General features: G+C 42.0%; 1 protein-coding gene across 2 annotated transcripts; it reads left to right on the top strand.

Moving 5' to 3' along the window:
* Positions 1 to 835: 835 nt before the first annotated feature.
* Positions 836 to 21865, top strand: LOC140503339 (cytosolic phospholipase A2 gamma-like). Of its 2 annotated transcripts, XM_072607223.1 has the most exons (12): positions 836 to 954; positions 6303 to 6356; positions 6625 to 6671; positions 6914 to 7031; positions 7511 to 7647; positions 8382 to 8577; positions 9108 to 9213; positions 14928 to 15766; positions 19045 to 19155; positions 20075 to 20200; positions 20749 to 20838; positions 21669 to 21865. In XM_072607223.1, exons 2-8 carry the CDS (start codon positions 6342 to 6344, stop codon positions 15092 to 15094), a joined length of 786 nt encoding a protein of 261 aa, XP_072463324.1. In that variant the 5' UTR covers positions 836 to 954; positions 6303 to 6341; the 3' UTR covers positions 15095 to 15766; positions 19045 to 19155; positions 20075 to 20200; positions 20749 to 20838; positions 21669 to 21865. The 2 variants fall into 2 exon arrangements, with proteins under 2 accessions (XP_072463324.1, XP_072463323.1); XM_072607222.1 differs by lacking the exon at positions 836 to 954 and having other exon boundaries at positions 6309 to 6671.
* The last annotated feature ends 3165 nt before the right edge of the window (positions 21866 to 25030 follow it).

Here is a 25030-nt window from a genome sequence, read left to right as displayed (position 1 = left end):
TCATGTGCTCAGTGACACTGGGAGATGAGCAGAGGTTGGGTATGATGGCTGCCCTCCTGGAGCTGATGGATGAGAGGGAGGATGAGTGACAGACAGGTTCCAGACTCACTGTGATGGGGATGTCCAGCTCCAGGTGAAAGGTTTTCCTGCTGGGCAGAGGGAGGAGGGGTCCTGGAAGGCCTCTTCGAGGACAGGGTCTTATTGGAGCTGGTCACCAACAGACTGGCAAGAGTGGAAGGGGGAGAGAGGAAAGGCCACAGGGTCAGGAACCTGTGCTGGGTTTCACCTGTCTTCCATTGTCTGTCCTTGAATATCTGCTGAGCTCTGGCTAAATCATAGTAGATATACAGACAGGAGAGACCTTCCAGGCCATCTAACTTAATCCCTACATTTTGCCAGTTAGGCAGCTTCCTTCCTTCTTCCTTCTTCCCAGCTTTCAAGGACTTACCCAAGGTAATTGCAACTAGTGAGTATCAGACTCAGAATGTGAATCCTGGTCTTTCAGACTTTCCATTTTCCACCACCTAACTGCTTGAGAGTGCTAGTCTTCAGTTTTGTCATTTATAAAATGAGTGGATGGGTTGAATTAGATCAGGGGTTCATAATCTTTTTTTGTGTCATGGCAATCTGGTGAAGCTGATGGACCCCTTCTCAGAATAATCTTTTCAAATGTATTTTTTAAAAATCCCCAAAAGTATCATTATATTTTGTTTTCAGTAAAGTGGACATTTCCCTACACAGCTTCCCTGTTCCCCCCAAATACACACCCTTAAAAGGTTTATCAGTTATAACAGCTGAAAGGAGGGGTGGGTCAAAGTCTTGGATGGGAGAGGTCTGGTTTCCTTAAAAGGCAGCGCTGCAGAGATTCCTCATAGTGGGTCAGCAAGTCTCGCCCCAAGGAAACTCACAGACGAAGATCTTCTAAGAGGATTTCATCCTACTTTTCTCCTGACAGTAAGTCATTTACTATTCTCATTATTCTTTCCTAAGTCTTTAAAAAAAAAAACAAAATATACCCTTATAATGATATAACAGATATAATGTATTGGTATTGGCATTGAAAAGAAGAAACTTCCTTTAACAGCTTCTCTTAGCTCCTTTGTACTCACAACATCCCCAATCACGTGTCAATATTTGAGTTAAATACCTTCAAACTCACCATTTCCTAGAAAGTCGTTTACCTTTTTACCTCTGGCATTTTCACAGTAATCACAGTAGTTTATGTAGTACCTACCCCATGTACCAGGCTTGTTCTGTATCTTGAAAGTTGCTTAAGTCTGTTTTAAGTAAGATTTTAAAATGTTTACTTTGTGTATTCTCAATTTCTTGGTTCATATTCCATGCCAATTAGAAAAAGTACCTGTCGAGGAGATAGTATTTCGTTCAATTGCATTCCCACAAGACCTGAATATTACAGCGAATATTACATCTGAATATTACAGGTTTTCAGAAGCCAGGAAGTGTGATAAGCATTTTACAACTATGTGTTTCTCCCCACAGCTCTGGGAGAAAGGTGCAAATATTTATTATCTCCTCATACATATCAAGACTGATTAAATTCTCCTAATTAACTACAGTAACATTTTCAACTCCACCAAGTATTGATTTATAATTACTATGTACACTACTTAAATCTCAATTTTTTTTCAGAAGGGTCCACGTTTTTTTTTTCTACTTGATGTTCAGAATTTCATGGTGACACTTCAACTTCCCAGTAGTGCTTTACTTTTTTGAATTACCCAAAGAGCCAAATCAGCTTCTTTAATTTTTTTCTAAATTACTAATCCTTTAGTGTGAGTATTGAAACCAGAGCAAGGAGATAATCCTTTATCAATGAAATAATTCATGTGAATTTTGTGAAACTTATTTTGTAGTCTTATATTGATTGGGAAAGGGAGACCTGCACTAACTATCAAAGGGCCTTGATCTAAAAATTTCTAAGCCTTGTCTCTTTCAGTTCAGTTCCATGTGGATCTCTTCCATGTGGCCCAGGTCCCCGGTGTTAGCCACTTTAGCACAAAGTTTTATTACATAAAACCAACCAATTTCTACACTGTCATTCCATTTTTAGTCTCTTAGTAGTTACAAAAGCACAGTTCATACAACATTCTTTTTTGCTAATTTATTTGTTTTTAGTTTTCTACAATCACTTCCATAAGTCTTACATGCTCTCCCCCTCCTTCTCTGAGATAGCATACAACCTTATATGGATTCACACATACATTCTTCTTAAAGACATTTTCAGATTAGTTATGTTGCATAGAAAAATTGAAATGAATGAGTGAAACCTTGAGTAAAACCAAACCAAAACAAACCATAGCACAAAAGAAAACATTCTGTTTCATTCGGCATTCCAATTCCTTAGTTTTTTCTCTGGATGTGGATGACATTTTGCCTCAAGAGCCCTTTGGGAATGTTTTAAGTCCTTACAGCTAGGTGGTGCAGTGGATAGAGCACCAGTGCAGGAGTCATGAGGACCTGAGTTTAAATCTCACCTTAGACACTTGACATTCACTAGCTGTGTCACCTTGGGCAAGTCACTTAACCCCAAGTGCCTCATCCTGGGTCATCTGCAGTCAATCCTGATGAATATCAGGACCCTGGACTCAGATGGCTCTGGAGGAGAAGTGAGGCTGGTGACCTGCACAGCTCTCCCTCACTCAAAAGAAAGTCAAGTGCAAGTCATGTCATCATTTCTGTGATGGCATGGTCTTCTTTGGCAATGAAGGATGAACACACAGGTCCTTGCAGTTCTGTGAAGAGCCAAGTCTACCAGAAAAATTCCTTGTCCATTGTGGTTGTTGCTGTTTGCAGTGTATTCTTGGTTCTGCTCCTTTCACTCAGCATTAGTTCATACAAGCACTTCCGGGCCTCTCTGAAGTCTTCCTGCTCATCATTTCTCATAGCACAATGGTATTCCATTACATTCACATACCACAACTTCTTCAGTCATTCCCCAACTGAAGGGCATCCCCTCAATTTCCAAATCTTGGCCACCACAAAGAGCTGCTCTAAATATTTTTGTATATGTGTACATTTCCCATTTTTATAATCTCTTGGGGATATAGTCCCAGAAGTGATATTGCTGGGTCAAAGGTTATGCACGCTTCGGTAGCTCTTTGGGCATAGTTCCAAATTGCTCTCCAGAATGGCTGGATCAGGTCACAGCTCCACCAACAATGAATTAGTGTTCCAAATCTCCCACATCTTCTCCCACATTTATCATCTTCCTGTTCTGTCATGTTAGCCAACCTGATAGGTGTGATGTGGTACCTCAGAGATGTTTTGATTTTCATCTCTCTAATCAATAGTGATTTAGAGCATTTTTTAATATGACTATAGATATCTTTAATTTCTTCCTCTGAAAACTGCCTGTTCATGTCCTTTGACCATTTATCAATTGGGGAATGCCTTGTATTCTTGTAAATTTGACTCAGTTCTCTATGTATTTTAGAAATGAGGCCTTTATCAGAGGCACTAGTTGTAAAAACTCTTTCCCAGTTTTCTGCTTCCCTCCTAATCATGATTGCATTGGGTTTGTTTGTGCAAAAACTCATACCAGTTTCTTTAAGGACTTTGGGCAGTTAGAATTGGTTACTATCACATAGCTACATCAGTGATTGGCAAATAGACCCACAAAAAAACTTACTCAGCACAACAAGTTCCTCAGTGTAGGTGTCTCAGATTTCAGTAAGCAGGATAACTTTGGAGAAGAAATCATCTGTCTTCTTCTCAAGATTAAGCTCTTTGATGCTGGAACAGCAGGTATCCAGCTATTTCATGAAGGAATCCACTTGGCAATGACCAAGGGCCCAACTATGGCAGAGGAATGACATAGATATTGGGGCCATAAAGAATCTCTGTTCCTACTCTCACTACTTACAAAAAATTATGATTACTCCCTTCTTGGTTATTCCCTCTAAATGAAACACTGAGCAGTTTCCTCAAAGGCACTTCCATTTTGTGGTCTGTGAGTGATCCAGATCCTTCACAGTGTCTTTCTTCTACAAATATTTGATAGTTTCCAAAACTGTAAGTTTCCATGTTAGGAATTTTATGTTTGCCTCTCATCAAAAGAGGAACCAATTTCCTAATGATTATAAAGGAATTGAAATCCTTATTACACTAATTTAACTTTGAATTCACTTGAGTGAAATATATCATTTATTTGAAAACTCAGTTTCAGTAAAGGCCATTAACTCCCAAGATTTCAAATTTCAGGACCCAACGTCATCAGTATAATTTATGTTTGACAGTGATTTGAATTAGAAAGACCCTTTCATTTGTAGTATAATAATTTCTTGATTTAAAGTTTCGATTTTAATTAAAACACAGTTTAACTACCTATAAGGTTAACAGGAGGGTTAACATTCCTTGAAAGTATCTGATGGAGATTGAACTTTTCTGAAGACCTTACAGTGTAAGTTTTTCTCTATTTCTTCCCAATACACTGCAAAAATTAAGTCAATTTGATGAGATCTAGGGATGTTGGGACCCCAGAATTCAAGGACATATTATACAGGTCCTACCTGAAATGAGATGGACTCAACCTTTCTTTCAGATAGAGATAAGGTTCATCAGAACACCCTTCAGGATGGAAGAGATTTTAAGAATCTACCTTTTTGGCCAGACGCTTAAGGAATCTGAGAAATTGAATGGAGACAAGATGGACCTTTGAAACAGAAGCTAGGAGTGACCAGTTTGTCTGGGAACAGAGAAGGGGTCTGGATGGAATTAAGGAGTGGTGGTCCAGGGTGGGGCCAGGTGCAGACCATGAGGGCCACAATGAAAGGATTGTTAACTGGAAGGTCTGGTGCCTCAGGGGAATGCCAAGGACCCATGTTATGTGGGAAAGTCCAGAAGCTTTTCCTTTGTGGAGTCCAGATCCAAAAGACATGGTCTTTTCCTTTTGGAGGTTCATATCCCATCCCCATCACATTTATTTTATTTTTCTTAACCTAAACTAATGTAATTTATCAGGAGTCCTTCTCCTTTTGTTTCTTGCTAGCCCATTGGATGAAAGGAGCAAGAGAGCAAACAAGATGTTATGGTCCTAAAATAAAGTGCAAAGAAGCATGTCTACTTGGTTTCCTTTTCAGGATAATATTAAGTAATTTCTGCAGTCAAGCTTGATACATGTGCAAGGCTAATTGGATGACCAATGAATTTGCCCCACCTAGGGAGGTCCTTTCAAATGCAAGACACTTTGTCTAGGGAGTCATTGGGGATAAGAGATATCTCTAGGGAGTATCAACTATGAGAGCAGAGAGCCAGTTATAGAAGAAGAAATGAGTCTTTGAGAAGGAATTGATCTTCATCCCTTCACAGGGTGGGAGAGCATCTCTTTCATCCTCCAACAACTGGCAATTGCATACTTCAGTTAAGAAATCTTCCATTAGGAGATGCAGGCACCTAAGGCATCACACCAATTGAGAGCTTTGGTCATCTCTGTTAGTAGAGATACCACTTTGAGGGGAACAGTATAATGATACCACAGGGAAAGAAAGTATATCAGGGACCTTAATGATGGAGGTATTAGTTTCTTTAGTCATATGTGTTAACTACTTATTCTCCTCTCCATGAGTTTATGTTTCAGTCCATTCTTTCTTTTGGTTTTGTATATGTTTTGGGGGAGTGTCCCCCCAGTTTATAACAGAAACTTTTGTAGCTACATTTCCTATAATGTTGTTTCTACAAATGTCTATGCTTTCAGCTCTTTTTTGACCACAGGCTGACCACGAAAGTGTGTGGTTCGTCCTATGATGTTATATTAAGGTTTTTTCAGGCTATGTTATTTTATAAAGTTAATTTTCTTCATCCTTTATAAAATATTGCATTCCAGTATCTTCCATTGTTTTGAGTAGTTGCAGTGAAGTTTTATGTGAATCTCACTGTGATTTCTTTCCATTTTAACTCTTTATAATTGTTTGCAGTGGGTATGTGTGTGTGTGTGTGTGTGTGTGTGTGTGTGTGTCTATGTGTGCGTTTGACCTGGAAGCTTTGGATTTTGACTATGACATTTCTGGGTATTTTCAATTTGGTGTTTAGAAAGATGGCTCGTGGCTTTGTCCTATTTTCACATTGACTTCTGTTTCTTTATTGAAAATTGGAAATTGAAGCTGCAGCTGTTTCATCTTTGGGAAATAATTTCTGCTTTTAAAAGTTGGAGAGGTAAAAGTGGGGTGGGAAGGAGAAGCAGAGACAGAGAGAATCATACAAACACATACACAGAGAAAGACAGATAGAGCCCTGTAGACAGCTTGTGTTTTACTCTCTACCCCTCCCTACTTTTTCTGACTCAGGTCATCCTGTGATCAGTGCAGGGTGAGAAGACAGGAGACATGGCTATACCCCAGGTACTGTCCTAATTTCTGGGTCTACTTGGTACCTTCCAGGGAACTTCCTATGTGCGATTGAAATCGGCACTGTGGGTTAGAGGGGTGAGGATGGAGATGGAGTGCTTGGAGATGTCAAATAGAACTGTGAATGGATGGGCCGGTCAGGAGGAGAGGGTTCGTGGCTCCCTGTATGTGGCCATTGGAGAGGTTGAGGGGTTGAGGAGGGGGAGTTTGTCTTACTCATTGACCCCTATTAATTGTCTCTATGAGCCTCTTTGTTTTGCAGCAAGTTGCCTGCAGTGCCAAGAGTGAACCTGACCTATCTGTTCTAAGGTGAGAGAGAGGTCCCAGGCAGATGTGATACCTGACTTGATATGGGGGTGGTTTGGTATAAAGCAGAGATTTAGTGTCAGGTGGGTCAATGGGTGGCAGATGGAGAGCCAGGGTTAGAACCTGAAAAGATGAAGGATTTCAGACTGATGGTGGGAAGACCATCCAGAGCCAGCCAGCCAACCAGGGACAAAGGATTGAGCCCAGTGAATTGTGTGTAACATGCCTCTTATTATTCTGGACAGTCGTCACATCAGGATTGGTTTTGGAATCTCAGACGAAGAGAAGGAAGCAGTGAAAAATCGAAGGGAACATATCCTCAAAGCCCTGCTGAAGGGCCTTGAGGGCATTTATGTCAAAAAGGTAAGGGGCCATGGAGGCCCTGGTGTGGGCAGAAGCCAGGAGCATCTGGATGCTCTGCAGAAGTTTCTCTGAAGTGGATATTTGGGAGTTGTCTAACTCTTTATTGGACTCAATTCCAACATTTCCTTCCTTCCATTTTTTTGCTCTATTCATGTCTGACCTACCATCTTTCCACGGTATGGACCCTGGTTTCTCCTCTTCTGGTACCTTTATAGGTTCTCTTCTGCCCCTGGATTAAAGCATTGATCTTTTTCTCCTTCTTTGAATGGGAATTTCATCACACTATCTTCTTTTTTTAATCTTAGGGTGTGAATCCTCACCCTCTTCCTTCTCTTAGAGTATAATGTCCTCTCTACCTTTACCAAATGTGGACCCTACCTACCACTCCTCTCCTCTGATGGAATATTTCCCTCTCCCATGTCCCTTCTCAAGTATGATCCCTGCTATGCTACTTTCACCTCTTTCTCTACTGCACCTAGGTCCCTGTGGTTTCTGTGCTGCTCTCAGGTGGGGGCCTGAGAGCTGCCATAGCCTGCCAAGGTGTCCTTAGTGAGCTGAGCTGTGTGGGGCTTCTGGACATGGTCACATATATTGCAGGAGTGTCTGGCTCCACCTGGTAAGAACCTGTCAGTATGTATGCTGTCTTTGGTGGGGGGGAGGGGGTCCACAGCTCCACTGGGAAGAAGGCTCTGTGCTTCACAAAGTCCCTCTCCAGAAGTCCCCAGCCTTCTCCTGATCACACTTGCTCCATGCATAATGTTGAGCCCACTACCCGACTGATATTGAGAGAGTCCCTTTGAGGACACAGTGAATGACAAAGAACTTGGTGAAACTGTAAAGGGTATGAGAGGAAGAATCGGTATGAAGGTGACAGATCAGAGTTATACTCTAAAGCACTTTGGAGACTAACTAGCTATATAAATGGAGCACTGGACTGATGGTCAATGGGTTTTAAGAGTGAAGGGCCAACCAGTCCTTTTTGAACTTCTAAGCAGTTGCAAACCGTAATGGAAGGGATGAAGGAAGGAAGCATTTTTGGGGCACCTGTTATGTGCCAGGCAGTAGGCTAAGACATTTTACAAGTACTGTTTCATTGGATCCCCACAGCAGCCCTGGGAGGTGGGTACTATTATTACTATTTCATAATTGAAGAAAACAAGGCAGGCAGAGATGAAGTCACTTGCCTAGGGTCCCATGTCCATTCAGTATCTGAGGTTATATTGGAACTGGGGTCTTCTTGACTCCAGAGCTGGTGTTATGTGCACTAGGGTGCCCCTTAGGGGCCTAACTGCATTGTATTTGGCCAGATCTTTCACCTGCCAGCCAGCCAGAAGCTTTTCTCTTCCTTAGGTGCATGGCCTCCCTCTACAACAAGAGTGATGGGTGGAAAGACCTGAAGAAGGCAGAAAATGAGTGCAGGATGCGTCTGCAGGAGTCTTGGGACATCTCTGTGGCTCTGGATAAGCTCTGTGAGGCTGCAGAGAGGGATGACTATTCCCTCACTGACTTCTGGTCCTATTCTGTTGTCTACTACCTTACAAATGAAGTAAGGTCTCAATCGGAACCCAGGGGAGCTGGGAGCAGGGAGATGTTTCTTCTCAGGGTGAAAGTGTTCCAATTCTATCCTCCTGTTGGATGGCTGCCCAAGCCCATGCTTCCAGCTTGCTAGTCAATCAACTAGCATTTGTTAAGCATCGTGTCTGTCAGATACTATGATGAGTGCTAGGGTTCTTTTGGGTGACCGCATGTTAATTTATTAATGGTGAGCCTGGGAGGGTCCCTTCAAGCCTGTCATTACTCAGATGAGCCCTTGTTTTGAAATCAGGAGATCTGAGTTCAAATCTTGTCTCTGCTACTGATTCTTATGACCCTAGGAAATTGTCTTCCCTGCTCTGGATCTGTTTCTTTCTTGAAAAATGACAAAACTGGAGTAGCAGTAATGATCTAAGGTCCTTTCCAGTTAGAAACCCTCTGAATTGCTACCCTCTTGGCACCTGGTAGCTCCATGCTGGACACGTCTCTGTGAATATTTCTCCATTTCTCTGCTTTCAAATCTCTTCCTATTAACCCTATCAGCTTCTAGGGTCTCACCTGTCCCAGGTCAAGAAAGAGTCGAAGATGGGGATTGTACCATATCCCATATTTGCTACCATCGACCATGACCTCAAGTTTTGTGAAAAGAGTGAGTATGGCCCTGGCATCTTCCCTGAAGAAGACTTAGGGTGGAGTGGCAAGATATTTGTCCAGAAGATCCATTTTGGGTAGTGATGTCAGGGAGTCTATGGCCAAGGTCACTCAACACCCTAGGAACATCTCAATAATCCATGGAAGTGAGGTCTTTTTGAGGAAAAATTTCTGAATCTTCCCAGAAGTTCAGTTGGAGAGGATCTCTTTGACTGTCCAGTCCAACCTGTACTAGAAGAACCCCACTTCACCATTCCTACCCAGTGGATACATTCCCCTGATTGACATGTACAGCCCCTTACCACTTGGCTCCCTTGATGCATCGCCAGTCTTCTCATACTTCTCTCCACATTCTCTACAATCCAGCAATACTGACCTATTTGCTCCTTCTTGAATAAGATGTTGCATGTTTCTGCTCCATGCTCCTAGGTGTCCTTTGTTACTGGAACACTCTCCTTTGTCTCTACAGCCTCATTTCTCTGATTTTCTTCATTTAATTCTATCCCCACATTTTAATGGGTACCTTTCTCAGTATCCCTTACTCTAGTAAAGACAGTACCTTTCCCTCTGATATCGTCTTCCATTCACTCTGTTTGTATCTAATTACTTTTGTATTGTTTCCACTGCTGGGGACATCATTAGTAGGACCTTGCCATAGTATGCATGAAAGGTAACAAGATCCTGAATTAGGGTGGTGGCTTTGTCAGTGGAGAGAAGGGGGCCCATAGTAGAGATGTTGTGAAAATAGAAATGAAAAGAATTACAAAGAGAGGTGAGTTCATGTTGGATATGTGAGTCATACATTGGATATGTGAGGTGAATGGGAATGAAGAATTGAGGATGTTAGTTAAGGCAGAATGACTGGAAGGATGATGGTGTACTTGACATAGGAAAGTATATAAGAAGAGAGGGTTTCTGGAGAATGATGGGATCTGTTTTAGACCTGTTGAGTTTGAGATACCCATGGAATATCCACTTTGAAATTTCTATAAGTCAATTTGTGGTGCAGAAATCCTGCTCAGGAGAGAGATTATGGTTAGATGTAGGGTTCTTGGAATCAGTCACGTAGACGTAATAGTTGTACCCATGGGAGGTGAAAAGATTATTAAGCAAGATGGTATAGTGGTAAAGGAGAAGAGGGCTTAGGACAGAGCCATCTGAACACTCGTGATGGACATGCCCATTTTCCTGATGATCCATGGACAGTAGTGGATAGATGGGAGGGATGAGATGAATCAGTGTCAGAAAAACCAGCAGAGAAGAGATTATCTGAGAGGTCATTGAAGTCAACTGTGTCGAAGGTCCCCACTGAGACATATTTCCCATGGCTCAGATTTCCCAACTTCTTCACCCAATCCTCATGTGACTTGGACTCAAGTCTCTTTGCAACTTGGCTGTCCTTCTTTGGATTCTCTCCAGATTTTACACTAAGGTTCTGAGAACTAAACACCATCTTTCAGAGGAGGAATGAGTTGAGACATGATACAGTGGGATTAATATCTCATTGCTGAAAGGTATCCTCCTCCTTGTGACTCAAGTAACATCAGGTTTGGGGGCTGCTATATCACAAGACTGATTCATTTGACCTTGTGGTCACCTAAAACTCTCACCTCCTTGGTAGACAAACTGCTGTCCTACAAAGCATGCCTCTCACTCATCTTTGCTTGAGAAGTTGCCTTTTGGATCTCTAGTATCAGATGTGGGATCTCTATTGAATTTTATCTTCTTGGATTTAGCCCAATACTTTAGTAGATAGCCTCCTAAAAGTTTCTAGGGTCCTGACTTGGTTGTCTGTTGTGCTGACTGGCTATCCATCATGTTATGTGCAAATTAGATGAGCAGGTCATCTCTGCCATTATTCAGGTAGCTGACAGAAATTTCAAAATAGCACAGGGACAAGTAGAGTTCTTTGGGTGACTTCCCTGGAGACTTCATTTTTAGTTAACATTGAATCAGAAACTGACCCTTTGATGGTGACAGATTCACAATGTATATTGTCTCCTAGCACACGTATTTTCATCTTTATCCCAAGCAAACTTTTGTCAAGTGATTTGGTAAAGTCTTGGTGATCTTACTCAAACAGCCATGATCTGCTGGTTTAATAACCCTGTTCAAAGGGATTGAGCATGCCTGTTCTTAGCAAAATGACACCTCCTTGCCCTCATTCCTTCCTTCTTCAAATTTGTTACTATTGCTGCCATTCTCATTGTTGTCATCTTTTTCCAGCTCTCCTCCTTCTCCTTCAGCCGTCTCTTTATTAATCCAGCTAGCATTTTCCCCAGAATCAAAGTTGAATTCTCTAGACTGTGTATAGTTTACAGCTTATTCCTTTCAACTCCCCATGCCCTGTTTAAAATAAATCCTTCTCTTGTCCTGTGTTCCTCCTCTCATTCTCTGCAGTCTTAAGAGATCAATAAAAGGGCCTCAGCCAGCCAATCCAGCAGTTTTTTAAGTCATAAAGAATTTGTTCCATCTGGGTCAGGAGACCTGAATTCACCAAGTTCCGCATGGAGTTCACTTACTACCTCCTTACCTATGTTGAGCATCAATCCTGTGTTAGACATTTTTATTCTGCCTTTCGTGGTGACAATGGAAGGCAAATAAATGAACATCTCTGCTTTCTCTCTTTTCAGCTTTCATTGTGCTATATTTTCCTCTTCTGCCAACATAGGTACTAACTTCCTTTCTTTCATCTTTAGATTCCCTTGCCAATCTCTGCTCATTCTGAGCTTTGAGTCTCCTGATACAATTCTTACAGACTTTTCCATGACCTTGTATTCATCTTCTGTTGCTTGTCTCTGCTTCTATCTGCCATCAATAGGTACATTGTTAAGTTGCTTGTGCATTGATGGTGGTCTCTTCAGATGGTTTTGATGTTTCCTCCTCATTAAAATTGTTTCTTTTTAACTTCAGAATTACGTCTTTGAAATTCCCCATGGCTCCCGGGCTCACTTCCTCTGTAGCATTTTAGTTTATGTATACTACATATCTTTCCTTAGAGCCTTTGGAAATGTGCTTTCCATAAATCTAGTGTCCATATCAGAATATGACCAAAGTCCAGGATGGAAAAGTTGCCTTTTAAGAAGGATTCCATCATTTCTATATCAGCAACTAGTTCCTTCTTGTTAGTGAGAATCCTTAACAGCATAGAATTTCCCCTTGTTCACTTTTCAGGTTTTTGAAGGATGAAATGAATATTAATGTAAGTCAAGGGGTTATGAGCTCCTCGCTTCTGGCAGAGAGGAAACTCCAGCAGTGATCTATATAATCAAAATCCCCCATAACCACAGTATCCTACCTTTATGCCAGGTTGGTGATATTCCCTGAGCTCCTTATCTATTTTCCCTTTCTGTCCAGGTGATCTGTAGTATACTCCCATGCCAACATTTCCACTTTTTCTCTCTCCATTGATTTTCACCCAGATGCTCTCCACCATGTTTTCCTTCCTCTTGTTTTCTTGGATTCCCTCAAATGAACAGAAATGATGACATGACTTGCGCTTGACTTTATTGTGAGTGAAGGAGGCCTGTGCAGGTCACCAGCCTCACTTCTCCTCCAGAGCCATTTGAATCCAGTGACCTGATATTCATCAGGATGACTGGAGATGGCCGAGAATTCACTGGGAGACCTTGGACCCTTTAGGCCAACGTCTTTGCAGTTACTCACTTAGGGTGAGGCAATGCCCATTCAGTGAACAGGCCTGTTTAAGAAGTAGCCAGGGCGTGGCCCCTTTAATGAGGTCAAGAAAAAGAAAGGCGTCAGGCTGGGAGGAGTTGAGATACCCAGCTAGCATTCAGCCAGCTGTATCTACTCACAGGATCCTGTTCCTCCTTTGCTGCCAAGAAGACCATGCCATCAGAGAAATGATGACATGACTTGCACTTGAGTATACTCTGAAGCTGAGACCCCAATGGGCCCCTGACAAGGGCTTCTGGACCCCCCTAGCTTTAGAGTGATTATGAATAGTAACTGTTGCTGTTTCCCACCCAGCCTGATGTCTGTTTTTCTTGACCTCATTAAAGGGGCCATGCCCTGGCTACTTCTTAAACAGGCCTATAATAGGTGTTTCCTCACCCTAAGCGAGTACCTGCAAAGACTTTGGCCTAAAGGCCCCAAAGTCTCCCAGTGCATCCTGGGTCATCTCCAGCCATCCTGAGGATTATCAGGTCACTGGATTCAGATGGCTCTGGAGGAGAAGTGAGGCTGGTGACCTGCACAGTATATCTCAGTGGGGAGGTATTGAATTCCTCTGCTCTTTGGTATTTCCCCCTAACCATTACTAAGTGATCTCAACTGATGGATGCTGTGGATCTACCTCAATATTTTTCAGGGATATAGAGCTGCTTATTAACCAAGAACTGATTTAGCTCCACCCTCTTCTCAACTTTGCTTTTCTTGTTTCCAATGTGTAATGGCACCCCTTCCCTTCCTCATTTTGTGAAATTCTCCCATTCTCTAACTTTCTTACATAGGTCACATTTCCCTTCTGCTTCTTCACATCTTTCTTCTTTTGATTTTCACATTGAAGCCAAGCTTCCATTTTTAAAGGAACTTCTTTCCCAGTATAATATGGAAAATGGAGAAAAATTATTTGAACCTCTTTATCATGCATCATGTTTCATTCTGAGTACTACGGAAAATTGATAACGTGGAGAGTAAACAGTGGAGGACAACCAGATTGATGAAGGGTGTCAAATTCATGGCTTATGTGGATAGCTGAGAGGTCTGGTAATGTTTAGCCTGAAGAAGTGAAGAATTTGGGAGACATGACAGCTCTCTTCAGATAAGGGGATGGTTATTCTGTGGAGAAATAGTTAGATACATTCTGCTTCATCTCAGATTCAAATGGGGGAATTGACAAAGAGGCTGATTTATCTTTGATGTCATGGAAAGTCCCTCATCATGTCAAGTGTTGAAAAGCAAAGTTACTTCGCTTCTGCTATGATGCATTCCTTGGTGGTCTCCTTTGTTGGCCTCCCTGTTGAGGTGGCATCTCCTTTGGTGCTGTCCCTGTTGAGTTGGTGACTTTCTTTTCCTTAGAGCTATTCAGGAGATGCTGGATGGTCACTTGCCAGGAATCAGGGGGAATTAGGGCCAATTTGAGTGGATATTGTATTATATGGCCAGTGAGGTTCCTCCTAACTCTCACAGTTTGTATATTATGACTCTTCTCTCTTGGGAAGGAGAACAGCCTGCCTTTAAACATAGAACACGGTCATTTGACTGTGGCCCAAATACAAACATCACATAGTCAGTGCTGGTCACTACAAAAACTTTCCTGTTCTTCATGGTTGTTGAGATCCTCAGCCTCTTGTAAGACATGACTTTTTGGGGTTTACAAATTGCATCCTATGTACTGTGTTAAGTGAACAATGGGCCAGTCCTGACTGACCAATCTGCTTTTCTCCCACTGTGCTTGGTCTAGCTTCCTTTCCTGATTAGGTCTAGCAAGTTGGTGCCAGGGACTCACTAGGAAGTGACCTGTGTAATGAATAGCTGTCTCTGAGAAAAGTAGGTGATAGGAAACATGTATGGGGAGTATGTTTTATTGTGATTATAGGTAGATATGAAGCCCCGGGGTTTTGTGAGTCTATCCTTGGAAAAACCACAGACCATTATGTGAATTTTTTTGGATGTGAGTGTTATTCTGTTGTGACTCCTACTCTGGTGTAAAACCTGCTCACCAAAGTGAAAGTTTTGTTTTATTCCCAGATGCCTGGTTTGAATTCACTCCAGACTGGGCTGGCTACTCCCCACTTGGCTCTTCAACTCCTGGTGTTTACGTCTCTACCACTCATTGTGGGAGCGAGTTTAAGAGAGGGATGCTCATAAAACAAAAGCCTGAAAGGGATTTCTCCTACCTGGGAGGTAAGGACTGAATCTATCCTCCAAGAAGAGGCTGAACCACAGGAGCCATGACGTTGTCCCTCCTTTAATGATATCCTCCCACCATTTGGCATCCAATTAGAGTCCTAGTTCCCAGAGATTCCTCACCTTTGGAATTGCATGAGATAATGGGAGTAACTTGAAAAGCCTCTGCAGAACTGCGTGAGATTACTTCCTGATGTGAACCCCAGTATGGAACCTTGTTAACTCCTCATGTAATTTGACACCCAGATGTGAGATACCCTTTACTTCAAAGTCCCTGTTTGTGACTTGGGAATCTGGACTCTCTACTAATCTGAAGGAGCAGATGCAGGGACAATGGACAGAGCAGTGTTCTTTTTGTACTTAGAGATGGAAAGAGCCAAATGAGAACCCAGACTGTAATTCCTTTCTGTCATATTCTCCTCCTCTTCTCTACAGGATTGTGTGGCAGTGCTCTGGCTGACATGAATATTATTTTCAAAACCATCTGGGGTATGTGTGAGAAAGAGGTTTACCTCAGCATTCTGAGAAAGAGGGTAGGGAAATAAGGTGGGGTTTGGGGTCAGGATGGATGTTTCTCTTAACCCCTATTAAAATAGTCTCCATTCTTCTTGTAGATTTCTTCATGAAATTTATCCGTGGTTCAAACACCCAGGAAAAACTGTTCACTGCTCATTCTAATGGTAAAGATGTGAACCTGGATGCTCTCATACCTTGGAATGAGTTTGATCTTGGGTATCATGGATCAGTCTTTTTTTTCTTTTTTTGAGGCTATCAGGTTTAAATGCCTTGCCTAGGGTGTCCCAGCTAGTAAGTGTCTGAGACCAGATTTGAGCTTGATTCCTTCTTATTGCAGTGCTGGTACTTGATCGACTGTGCTAGCTTGCTGCCCCAAGGATCAGTTTTAAACTGGTAATATTTGGCGATTATGGCCAAAGAAATAGTCTCATCTTGCTTGGAATCTTCAGGAGTTGGATGATGGGGAATGGAATCAGTGGCTCTTGAATGATACCCGACAGCCCTACCCACGTACTCAGTGGACACCACGCTCCCTTACTTTGTTCATTGTTTCATCCATTTGCGATATGATAGGTCAACTTGTAAAATGACCTTAGGGAAATCCAGTCAACTGACTTAGTTTACAGGGGACCATTTGACCATTAGAGAGAGAAAAGGGGACCATTGGCTCTTAAACATGAACCATTTACTAAATGATAAGGCAAACACACCTGTAACCTTAACATTTACTCAGTAGCCAAACATAGGAATGCCGGGAATATTGAATTCTACTCATGAGCCCAGATTACACTTCCACTAACAAATACTGTGTCCCTGAGAGAGTGGAAGGGGAGAGTAAAGTGGACACACACTTACTGAAGTCAAGCTGTAAGTAAAATAAATAGAGAAACCCCTGTGCCTGGGACAAGAAATGCCTCAGGAATAGTCCTCAGAACAGTCAGTCTCTTCATTATGCATTACTTGGTGGGTAAAATCATTTGTTCAGCTAGTTGTTCCCCAGTTGAGCAAGGCCACTTGCCTTCTCCTTTTTGGCTACTGAAGTAGTATCAGGTTCTGTTTAGCATATACCTGCCAGTAGCAAGGTATTCCCAAAGTGTAAGGCTCTTTTAGAAAAATATAATATTATGCTCTTTTAGGGATAAGGAGTTCAAATGAGTCTGGAACCAATGTAGCTAATCAGGTCTGTTCTCTATGATCTATGCAAAGTTCTCCATTCTCAAACCACAAAGGACAGTAAAGATTAACAAAGGCACTCCTGAAAGGCAAACCTGAAAGGTTTCCTATCTCACAAGTGACACTTTCTGACAACGAGCCTAAGAACTCTTTCCATGGAGGGAGGATTCTGATGTTCTCCAACCACCTTCCAGCCCCTTCACAACTCTTCTCCAATCTACCAGCTACTGACTTCAGCTGCCAAGCCCACCTGTCATCCTTGTTTTGTCCCTATCAGCTTCTATATCTTGTGTTATGTCAGGTGCTGTTCTCTGTGCCTTCTCTTCCCAGCCTCTGACTCCTTCTGTGCTTGCCTTCTCCTATCCAATTTTCTGTATCTTCTGGTTTTCTCTATATAATTTATAATGCTTCAAATAAGGGCCTTCACATAAATGGTGACACATTTCTATGTTATGATATGAAGCTAAATATTTCCACCTTTGTGGCAAGAATGACACAAGTGGTCCTGACATGATTCTTCCACGCATTCTAAATAGGTATTGGTCTGATAATTTCTATTAAATTTTCAAATTCTTTGAATATTTGCATATAAATGAGCAGGTGAAACACAGTGCCCTGTAGTCTGCCCTACCTCTATTGATGTGTCTTCCATCAGGTCCTGTTTTTTTCTCATTTTCATGAGAGCCAGTTTTCTCTCAGCTCCACATGACATTCACATTTCTTCTCAATCCTTATTCTGTGGTTTAAGTTTCTTTTCAAGGACATTATCTTTCACATGAATGGTCTTTCTACTCCTTTAAGCAACCAAAAGGTCACGTAACAAAGGGGTCACACTTCCCACACACAGCACTTAGAGTAGTTCCCTATGCAGGCTTTGAATTTGGGCTTACTGTTGGGGCAGTACCATGCTGGAGAGCTAGAGATTCACTACAATACATGAATCTTGACCAGTTGTCTCAAGATGCACAGTGACTCTGCTGTTTACATCTCCACCTTGCCTAAAATGTTCTCAATCTGGATGATGTGGACAGGACTCAATGGTTCTTAAATCATACCTGACAGCATAACACCTTGTGCTCAGTGAGAGCCACAATCCTTAACAATGCTCCTTGTTTCATCCCTTTGAGGTGGAACACATCAGTTTGGGAAATAGTTTTTGGAGAATCCAGTCATCCACCCTGGTGTACAGACAAGAAATGGCAAGGGAAACATACTTCAGTCTTACTAGATAGACTAACCCTTGCCTTTGTAACTGCAATGTCTGCAAACCATACTGACCATGGCTCTGGGTATGGGGTTCTTTCTAGTCAACTCTCCAGGAGTTTAAATCCTCAGAAAGTGACATTCATCATTGGTGGAGGAAGTTTTTCCTCTTCTGAGTATTCCTTGTATGAGTAAAATTGCACATTTAGTCTTTATTCCCATATTTATTGTGTAAATCATTATATATGCACTATGTATGCATTATATATCCATTCTCTGGGAGAATGTAAAGTCTTTGACAATATGGATCCCTATATTCTTTGCATTTACAACCCCAGTACCTACCACATAATAGGTTCTTAAGAAGTGCTCTCTTTCTTGAGTGTTTCCTTTTAAATACTTGGAGACAGACATCAGAGCAATCATTCTGCTCTTTTTCTTACTATTTTGGAAAAGGAAAGAAATTGGGTTGTGACATAACATTTCATTCAGCCATCTTCATGATTAAAAAAATAGCAATAATTATGACTCCTATATTCATAATATGTTACGGCCTACAATCACTCTCCCCAACAGAACTTGAGGAGATAGATCATGCCAATGACCTCTTCATTTTAGAGATGAAGAAACCGAGGCAGGTGAGAGAGGGAAGTGACTTGACTACTGTTAGACAAGTAGGAAAGTCCAGAACTAGCATTAAAATTGAGTCCACGGTGCTCTTTCCACTAAATTTGCTGCTCTCCAGCAAGGGAGACTGAGCATGACTCTGGAGAAGAATTTTCTTGTAGGGTAGCCAATTTAGGTCACAACAGGTTGTCATAGATTTCTTTTCTCTAAGTATCTTGGTGTTGGTATAGGTTCTGAGGATATCTTAAAGGCTAGAAGTATTGATTCTTCCAAGCACCTTCAAGGTTGGTCCAGTAGGCATCTACCTGTGAACAGATAAATTTCTCTAGGCCTCCTGCCTGAAGAGAGGGTTCTTCATCTCTCAGCCTCCTCTGTTCAGTCCCTAGAGCCTTGGGGAATCAGAGGGAAGGGATATTAATAATATTTGACCTTTTATCAGGAGATACCTTGGGAACTACACAAGATGAACTATTCGACTTGGTTTCTGCCTTCATAACAGATGGGGATTGTTCTGGAGAAATGGAGAAAAAACTAAACTGTACAATGACAGGTAGGAAGGCATGTGGTAGTTCCTCTAAGGTGTTCAGATCATGGAGAAAGCCCATCTCTTGAACAGAAACTCATAGGATCTCAAAACTAGAATGACCCTTAAACTCATTTTGCAGAAAAGACAGATGAGAGATTTATTTTAGAACCAACCAGGAATTAAGGGCAGAACTGGGAGGTGAACCAGGTTCTTCTGACTTTAAATCTAGGCTCTTTGCTACTCCACAATGAGCTCTTAATCCTGAAGTGTATGTGTGGAGGTGTCATTTAATTAAGTCTCTCATCTTTTATCAACTCTACCCTCAGAAAGCCTTTAATGTGATGAATAAGACAAGATACCAACTTTTGGGCTGCTCCTATTTTAAAGGAGAAGACAACTTTCAGCTCTAAAAGTCTCTGGTTTGAGGCTTATACACAATCCTGCCTTTGAGGAATCCCTTAGTCTGAGGGAAGAGTCATACCTGTGCCATTGAGTCAGTCCAGGCTTGACAATGTAGACCTTATTACAGAGGGTCCCCAGTTTAAGGGAAGAGATTTGGTACCTGGCTGAGATAGAAAACTCAGGTATGCTATTATGGGCATAGAAGTAGAGAAGGAGAATAATTTTTCAGTTTTGTCCTCAAAACTCTTGATGACTACCCAAAGAGTGTCAGGTGCTATGCCTTCCAAAAGTATCTGATATAATTTCTTGGATGAAGATATTGTGTGAGTCCCAGAGGGAGCTGGCCATTGTGCTGACATATCCATTCAGGACACATCAGGTCACACGTGAAGTCCAGAAGAATGCTTTCATATTTTGCTTTTCAAACTACTTGTCCAACCTTCTTCTAGACTAGCAAACACTGTGACACAGAGCCATACAGTCAGCACAGAGAGTGCCCTCAGAAGGGGTAGAGATTGATGCATCCTCTTTCCTTTTACAGGAGACAAATATTTTTCTGAGCGTGAAACCTTGACTAACCAGATGATGGAACACTTTCGAGACCTAAAGATGCAGTTCATTCAGGACTTCTTGGAAAAGGCTTTACACCGACATTTGGTCAACAAGAGTGAGTCCAAATTTAAAATTTTCCTGCAGCTGCAGTTGTACCATCTTGAGGAGATAACTGTCATCTGTCTGATGTTAGATGACCAATGTATTTCCTGCAGGCAAGTGTGGACAGCAGGAAGTGGAATGTAATAACCCTAATTTCTACAAAATATCATACCTCAAGGACCATCTGAGACTGCCTCTTCCAAATTCCTTTTCCTCATGGTGATGAAACCGAGGCTCAGAGAGGAACAAGGGTTGCCCCAATGTGCAGTTCTTAGACTATAATATCCCAGGAGCATAGAATTTAGATCTATAAGGGGTCTTGGAATTGAGCTAGGCCAACCCCCTCATTTTATGGGGAAACATACTGAAGTCTGATGAGTATAAATAGCTTGGACAGCGTCACGTAGCTAGAAAGCATCAGATCCTGTCCTCCGACTCAGTTCTCAGGGCTCTACTTTCTCTGCTTTTTCTGAACAATTCCTCCCGCTTTTCCATCCTTGCTTTTCCCAAAACTGGAATTCTTTTGTAAACATCTTCTGATACTGATTTCTCTTTCTCTAGGCAAAGCTTTCCTCAATTTTTTCCGGAAGACCATCAAGTGTCTCTTGAGATGGAAGTGGGGAACAACAAATAACTTTCTGTATAAACATGGTAATGGCATTTTAAGCATTTCAGTATTTGAGTAGGAAAGAACTGGAGCAGTCACTTATCAAATCTAGATCTGGGCAGCTGTATAGAATCTTTGATAAGTGATTGTTCCCCTGTATGACCTTTTCTGATAAGGATAATGTCCTAAGATTGCTTATTCTATGTAGAGACAAGTATCTTTGTTATGCTGTGTCATATCAACATGCATTTATTTAGAAAGCACTTGCTCTCTTCTGTACACTGTGCTAAGTATAGGATATACAAAGAAATGTGAAAAAACAAACCTACCCAGTCCTTGCCTTTCCGGATTTTGCAGGGTAATGGTGAAAGCAATGTATTAGGAACTATGTACAAAGAAGAGAGGGACAGGATAAACTGGGAGAAGTCAAGAGAGGGAAGTGACTAATGTTAAGGGGGATAAAGAAAGACTTCTTTCAGAAAGTGAGATTTAGCTGAGACTTGAAGAAAAAGAGGGAAGCCAGCAGGGAAGGTAGAGGTGAGGAGGAAGAGTGTTACAAGCATGGGAGACAAGCAATGAAATGCCCAGAAAAGAAGTCAGAAAGTAGAGAAAGTAAGCAGGGGTGGAAGTGTGAAGGAGATTTTGAGGGGGCATTCATAAAATGATTTCTTCTTAGTGAGTGGAAGATAGTGTGCCTGTGGTTGATGGTGGGTGAGGTCACAGCTAGACATCAGAATGAGTACACTCACTTCTCTGAAGTTTTGTTTCTTTCTAGGCTATTGCTCATGTGATCCTGATTGAAGAATGGGTTGGGTCAACTCCAGCTCTGAGATTCTATGATTTTGTGGGAGTTTTTGGTCTTTTTTTCTCCCAGGCGAGGCTGCGCCCTCATTTCCTACAGACCAGGAATATATATATTGGATGGATGCTGGCTTGGCTATCAATTCTGCCTATCCCCTGGTCCTTCCCCCAGTGAGGAACAGTGATATCATCCTCTCCTTTGACTTCAGTGAAGGGGATCCATTTGAGGTAATGGGAAGGTCATTTTCCCTTCCCAAAGACCCTAGTTGGGGAAATCAAGAAAGAAGGAGGCCTTTCTTTAGGATATGAGACTTGAATCCTAATCCCCATCTCATGGTTTGTCCTTTATCCAGTTTTTTCTCTCTCTTATTAACCTCACTTTCCCTCTCCCAAAAGTGTACTTTTAGGAGGCAGCTTGAAATTCTCTAGAGATGCTTCATGCTTCAGAGCTCTCAGGTGGTAGCTACAATGAACCTGTTTCCTCTCTTCTTAGACAATCAAGGCCACAGAAAAGTACTGCGAAGCCCACCATATCTCTTTCCCTTCAGTGGATTACTCTAAGCTGGACCAAGAAGCCAAGGCTCCATCTGACTTGTACATCTTTAAAGGGGAGAAGGCACCTGTGGTCATGCACTTCCCACTTTTCAATAAAGTGAATTGTGGCAGTGAAGGTATGGATTTAGGCTGCAGGCCACTGAGGTGTCTTGCACTGGGTTGGTGGAGGTTGGTAAAGAGCACTGGGGTACTGGGATCATAGGGTTTCCTATCACCTAGAATTTTCACAGTGGGGATGCAAGCATGTGCTTTGGTGAATGTTGTTTAACTGCTGAAAGAGAGGTGTTAGTAGCCTCCAGGTCACTCTAAGTTGTGATGCCTTCGTCCTTCTAGTCTTCTCTAAATAAGTCCTGCTTCAAATGGGATGATGTAGAAGCCAGCGTTACAGAGATTCAAGTATCAACCATTTGGGTGGTTATGGTGATGGAGGGATTTGAGAATTATATAGATCTCTCAGCAAAGTAGTTTGGCTTAAGGCACTTTTCTTGAGGTCAGCCTGACCCAGGGGATTTTCGTCCTCTTATAAACATGTGGCAAGTGTCAGGCATGTTCCCAGGGTTAGCATGGGGAAGTTTACTTTGGCTTTTGAAATGATCCTGATTCCACAATAGCCGCAGGATGATAATGGGATGTTGCCAACCCAAGTTTGGGCAGAGTAAAGACTTGTGGTGGCCCCCTTCCCCACATTTTTATTTCTCAGTGGCAGTATGTTTTAGAAGCATTCATGACTGTTCCACCTCTTTCCTGATTTAGCCAGGTCCTCCAAACTTTTCTGCCATTGGCAGGTAGGTTTCCACCAGGATCCATTTTAGAGATTTTGACCATCATCTTTAAGGACCAGTAAAATTTAGTGTGAAATGGGGTAAGGGACAGTCTAAGGATGTTAATGCTTTTTTCCTATTAGATCCACAACTAAGAAGTAGCCCAGTTGTGCCTGGTCTAGTTTCTTTATGTCCTATTTGATCGTGGGCAAGAATGGGAAGAACTAGTACATTCACTGTTATTTCACACTTCCGAAGGGAAATCAAGTCAACTAACTTTTATTAAGTGGGTACAGTAATGAGGTTTGTGGTCGACTAGACAGAGCGACTCATTTCAGGGGAAAGAAGACAATGGGGACTAGGTCAGGAAGGTGCTGCCCCAGCTTTTATCACATTGGTTTCCCAGATTTGTCCATGGATTCCATTCTGCTCAGAAGGTTGGAGTTAATATTCTGAGGTGCCCCTCATCCTCCTCAGCACTAGCCTGCAAGCCTTCTCCCCTTGTTTGGGGACTTGTTGATTTCACAGAAATAGCTGGAAGCATCAGTTCTGTTTTCGAATTTAGTGAACCTGATAAACTTTCAGTGCCTAATCCAGTCTCCAGGAGTGTCACCAGCTAAAGGTCAGTCTAGCCACAGTCCTAATGTGCTGTTCCCTTTACAGTGAGCTCTACTGCATATAAACTGTCTAAGCCATTTCACAGGCTATCTGTCTAAATATTCTGAAGCTGGTAACTAATAACAATATTAGCAAATGTCCCGTGGATTTGTAGTATTAAAACATTGGGTTGTGATCTGTGGACTGTCTCCCCGCTATGTTCAGTAAACTCTTTCAGCATCTCTCCAAAACTTTTAGCTCTTTTTCCTCTTATTAAATTCCCAGCTCAACTCCCTTCTCCTTCCTATATGCCACACCTCAGACTTGCATCACACTAAATCAAACATCAATGGGACCAATTTATAACAGCAAAATTTCAAGGTTCCAAAGATCTCACTATTCATAGTTTAAAGATTTATGACTGAGAAGGATTTCTGAAGCCATATAGCTATGATTGAAGAAATGTAGAAACCAAGACCCTGAGAGTTTAAATTACTTTCTTCAGGACAACCAGACTGTAAGTAGGAGAAGCCGGATCTGGATTCAGGTCTTGTGAGATTGTGAATCCAGTACCTTTTCCCACTATTGATTGCACGAATTTCTAATTTTCAGTCATTATTCTGACTTTTTTTCAAATTGCCCATGCTGTTTCACTCATGAAGGCAATTCCAGTTGCTTTCTTAAAATTCACAGCAAGAACCCAACACCTATAGATTAAAGTTGAGAATTACTAGAAGCCTTCCACTTCTCTGGTAGTGATCTCGTTTCGGAGGCATCGTCTCTTGACTTTCAGTTGCTGTTCCATGGACTCAGTCAACAGGAGGCTGACACAGATGTAGGGGCTGATACAAAAATGACTGAAATGGGGCTTTAATAACAATAACTAGCACTTATGTAGTGCTTTAAAGTTTGCAGACCATTTTATATATATTATCTCATTCAGTCTTCACAACAACCCTGTGAAGTTAGTGAAAAAACTTAAAAGCAAACATATAGTCCTTGCTAGGCTGTGTGTGAAGCAGTTCGGACACAAAGAAAGACAAAAGAGAGTTTCTGCTTACTAGGAGTTCAGAGTTTAGTGGGGGAGACATGCAAACAGCTATGTTTACAAGATAAATTGGAGATAATCAATAGAGGGAAGCCGTGAGAACTGAGAGCAATCAGGAAAAGCTTCCTTGAAGCAAGCCAGGGAACCCAGGAGGCAGAGCTGAGAAAGGAGAGATTTCCAGGAATGGGACGCACAGCCAGTGAAAGTCCCTGGAATTGGGAGATGCAGCGCCTTGTGTGAGGAACAGCAAAGAGGCCAGTGTGACTGAATGAAGAGCATGTGTGTGTGTGTGTGTGTGTGTGTGTGTGTGTGTGTGTGTGTTCATGTGGGAAGTGGAACGTCATGAATGCCAGACACAGGATTTTATATTTGATCCTATAGGTGGTAGGGAGCCCCTGGAATTTATTGAATGGGTTTGGTGTCTGAATGGGGGATGAATTTTCTTGGGGTGGGACTTGAGACAGGCAGAACCAC

Source organism: Notamacropus eugenii, chromosome 5 (assembly GCF_028372415.1).
Source record: "Notamacropus eugenii isolate mMacEug1 chromosome 5, mMacEug1.pri_v2, whole genome shotgun sequence".
Classification (NCBI taxonomy): domain Eukaryota; kingdom Metazoa; phylum Chordata; class Mammalia; order Diprotodontia; family Macropodidae; genus Notamacropus; species Notamacropus eugenii.
Note: the sequence above shows the minus strand (reverse complement) of the source record. Positions and strands in the feature narration are given on the sequence as shown.

Excerpts from the sequence above, each read along its gene's own strand:
- LOC140503339 (XM_072607222.1), top strand. The coding sequence starts at position 6,604 with ATGAGCCTCTTTGTTTTGCAGCAAGTTGCCTGCAGTGCCAAGAGTGAA. Across the intron at positions 7,032-7,510 it reads AGGGCATTTATGTCAAAAAG|GTCCCTGTGGTTTCTGTGCT; the intron begins GTAAGGGGCCAT and ends TACTGCACCTAG. Across the intron at positions 9,214-14,927 it reads CCTCAAGTTTTGTGAAAAGA|ATGCCTGGTTTGAATTCACT; the intron begins GTGAGTATGGCC and ends TTTTATTCCCAG.